We start from the raw sequence: 2,424 nt of genomic DNA, 5'->3' as shown, positions 1-2,424 counted from the left end.
CGAGACCAGCCTGGTCTACAAGAGCTAGTTCCAGGACAGGCTCCAAAGTCACAGAGAAACCCTGTCACGAAAAACCAAAAAAAAAAAAAAAAAAAACCTCCTTGAAAATCTTAAATGTAGATAGAAAAGTCACATTTTTTCTGGGAAGGTTTAGGAGGTTCTTGGTTCTCAAACTAGCAAAAAAATAACTTAGATTAAATCAGATTCTCAACCAGCCAAGTTGACCATGTAACAGCAGCGATGTCCTTGCCAGGCACAGACCGAGTCCTGTCCAGGCCTCAGCCACACAGTCCTGGGGTGCCTAGTAAACAGACCCCATGTTTTATGGTTTTCTCCTCTTAGGGCTTCTTCTAGGGATGAAGATAAAAGGAGGTTGAGATCTCCGGGTCCCAGGCAGTGTCCAGTTAGAAGAGGCATTCTATTGTCCCTAAACCCAGGGCAGGCCTTGGCAGTGCCCCGCCTGTCTCTAGCCTGTCCCCGCTCAAGTCTGGGAGAGCCTGGGAGATGTTGGCATACTCACCCGGTGGTTGCCTCTGTCCATGGTCTAAGAGGATGTGTCTTCCAGGCTCAGCTGATGTCAAGGGGAAGATCCATGTTGACCCCCAGGTCCTCCAGCATGTGGGGAAAAGGAGACTGAGGGCTGAGGGCCAGCCCCCAGCGGATGGGGCGGGGAAACTGGTCGGATGTCTGAGGTAATCTCAGGTATAAACAGCCTGGAACTTGCCAGACCTGTCCTTCAGCCCCATCCCAGGCCATCCCTGTTACTCAGCTAATACCTGGGCTCTTGAAACTTCCACCACGGGAGTTTATGTGGAGCCTCTGTGTGTGGGGTCCCCTTCACTGTCTCTCCCAGAAGGCATCAGATAGATTCTGGGATTGTAGGAAGCTCTCTGAAGCACTCGAGAGAGTGCACCCGAGCACACCAGGGACAGCCCTGTCCCCGTAGTGTGTTCATTCCCAAGTGCTCTCATGTCCAAATCCCAAATCTGGGCACCTGAGATGGACTTCTAGGTTTTTCTGAATCCTGTTTATTTTCTATGAAAACACTTAACAACAAAAAATTGAAATCTGGTGGTTTTGAATTACACACATAACGAATTACATCCATTGACAGCAATAAACTATTATGAACTATACCGAAGTCAATTAGTATAAAACATGTAGGTATGTGAATGGAAACCGGTCCAGGGAATATTGACGTGACTCACAGCCTCCTACCCTGAGCTCTGTTCTGATCGTCAGAGGCAAAAGAAACAGGAAGAGACGTGTGTCCTTAACCTAGAGTAGCTGTGCTAAGAATTGTGGGGGAAGAGGCGTCAGGTGGACTTTGGGAAGGATGCTCTAGGTTCCGAGCATTTAGAGAGCTCAGCACTGTTCTGACAATTTCTTCCACCTCACTCCACAGATGAAAGCCTGGTGACCAGAATGACTAGGGCATCGGCAGAACTCGCAGGGAGCGAACAGCCACAGGCAGATGCAGCGCAACGGGGAGATGCCAGCACCCGTGACAAGCTTCCCTATCCATCACTCATTCACTCGACAAGTATTTACAGAGTGTCCGTGACATGCCTGGCCCGGCTCCAACAAGTGCGTGGTCGCGGAATGGTCAAAACTAAACCAAAATCCTTTCCTACGTTTTGGGGATTTTTGTGTCAGCAAATTACCTCAGAGATACCAGAGCAGGAATTGAATCTGATAGAGAAACTGATTTCAGAAATCTAACAATACCTGGCAAGGGTTGAGAAATATTAGATTGACCAATTTGCCTCAACCTGGTCCCTCAAGAATAAAAATTAAAATTGTGGCCACTCTAGTCTGCTCCAGTTTCTAACCACGAAATTTGCCACAGTCCCACTTAATTCCTCTAGGCATGCTCCTTCTGCGGCAAAGTCCCAGTCTTCCCTGAGTTCTGAGGAGCACCATGGATTCACCAAATGGGTCTGTGTTCCCCCATGCAATGACTCTGCACCTGAATACGACTCTTGCGTTTTTATTTTTGCCTCTTTTGTGAATTCTTGGTTTACACGAAGTCCTAGGAGTCCACAAGGGCTAGACCCCTGGACCTGTGTTACAAGCAATGACGTGGAGGCGCGGGGGGGGGGGGGGGGAGCTTTGATGAAACTCAGCAAATCAATGGAGCCATCGGTCATCAGGCAGGGAAGTCAGAGGAAAGCAAGGCGGGAAAGGATGGAGGAGACTGGAGTTGCCCTGACAGTTAGGACCAGAGATCAGGGATGGCAGCTAGGGTGAAGTCTGAGGCTGGCTCTTGCCCTCATTTACATGAGTGGATGTGGAAACTGCTCCAGTTTAGGATGGTCAGGGAACTTAAGACACAAAGGCTCATGGGAAAAATCCTGGAAGGTCCAGGAAGAGAGCCAAGGAGCCTCTGATTTGTGTGCGCTGCTTCACTGGCTGCACTCCAAG

At 49.2% G+C, this 2,424-nt stretch overlaps 1 protein-coding gene across 2 annotated transcripts in view; it reads right to left on the bottom strand.

Moving 5' to 3' along the window:
* Tmprss13 (transmembrane serine protease 13) overlaps window positions 1-541 on the bottom strand; it is a 29,127-nt gene extending 28,586 nt beyond the window's left edge. For both annotated transcript variants that reach the window (XM_005347227.2, XM_005347228.2), the window contains exon 1: window positions 521-541. In XM_005347227.2, the coding sequence (XP_005347284.1) occupies window positions 521-541 (21 nt within the window). The remainder of the gene's footprint in view (window positions 1-520) is intronic.
* Window positions 542-2,424: the final 1,883 nt, after the last annotated feature.

The sequence above is a fragment of the Microtus ochrogaster genome, chromosome 5 (assembly GCF_000317375.1).
Source record: "Microtus ochrogaster isolate Prairie Vole_2 chromosome 5, MicOch1.0, whole genome shotgun sequence".
Classification (NCBI taxonomy): domain Eukaryota; kingdom Metazoa; phylum Chordata; class Mammalia; order Rodentia; family Cricetidae; genus Microtus; species Microtus ochrogaster.
This window is presented reverse-complemented; position numbering and strand designations above follow the sequence as displayed.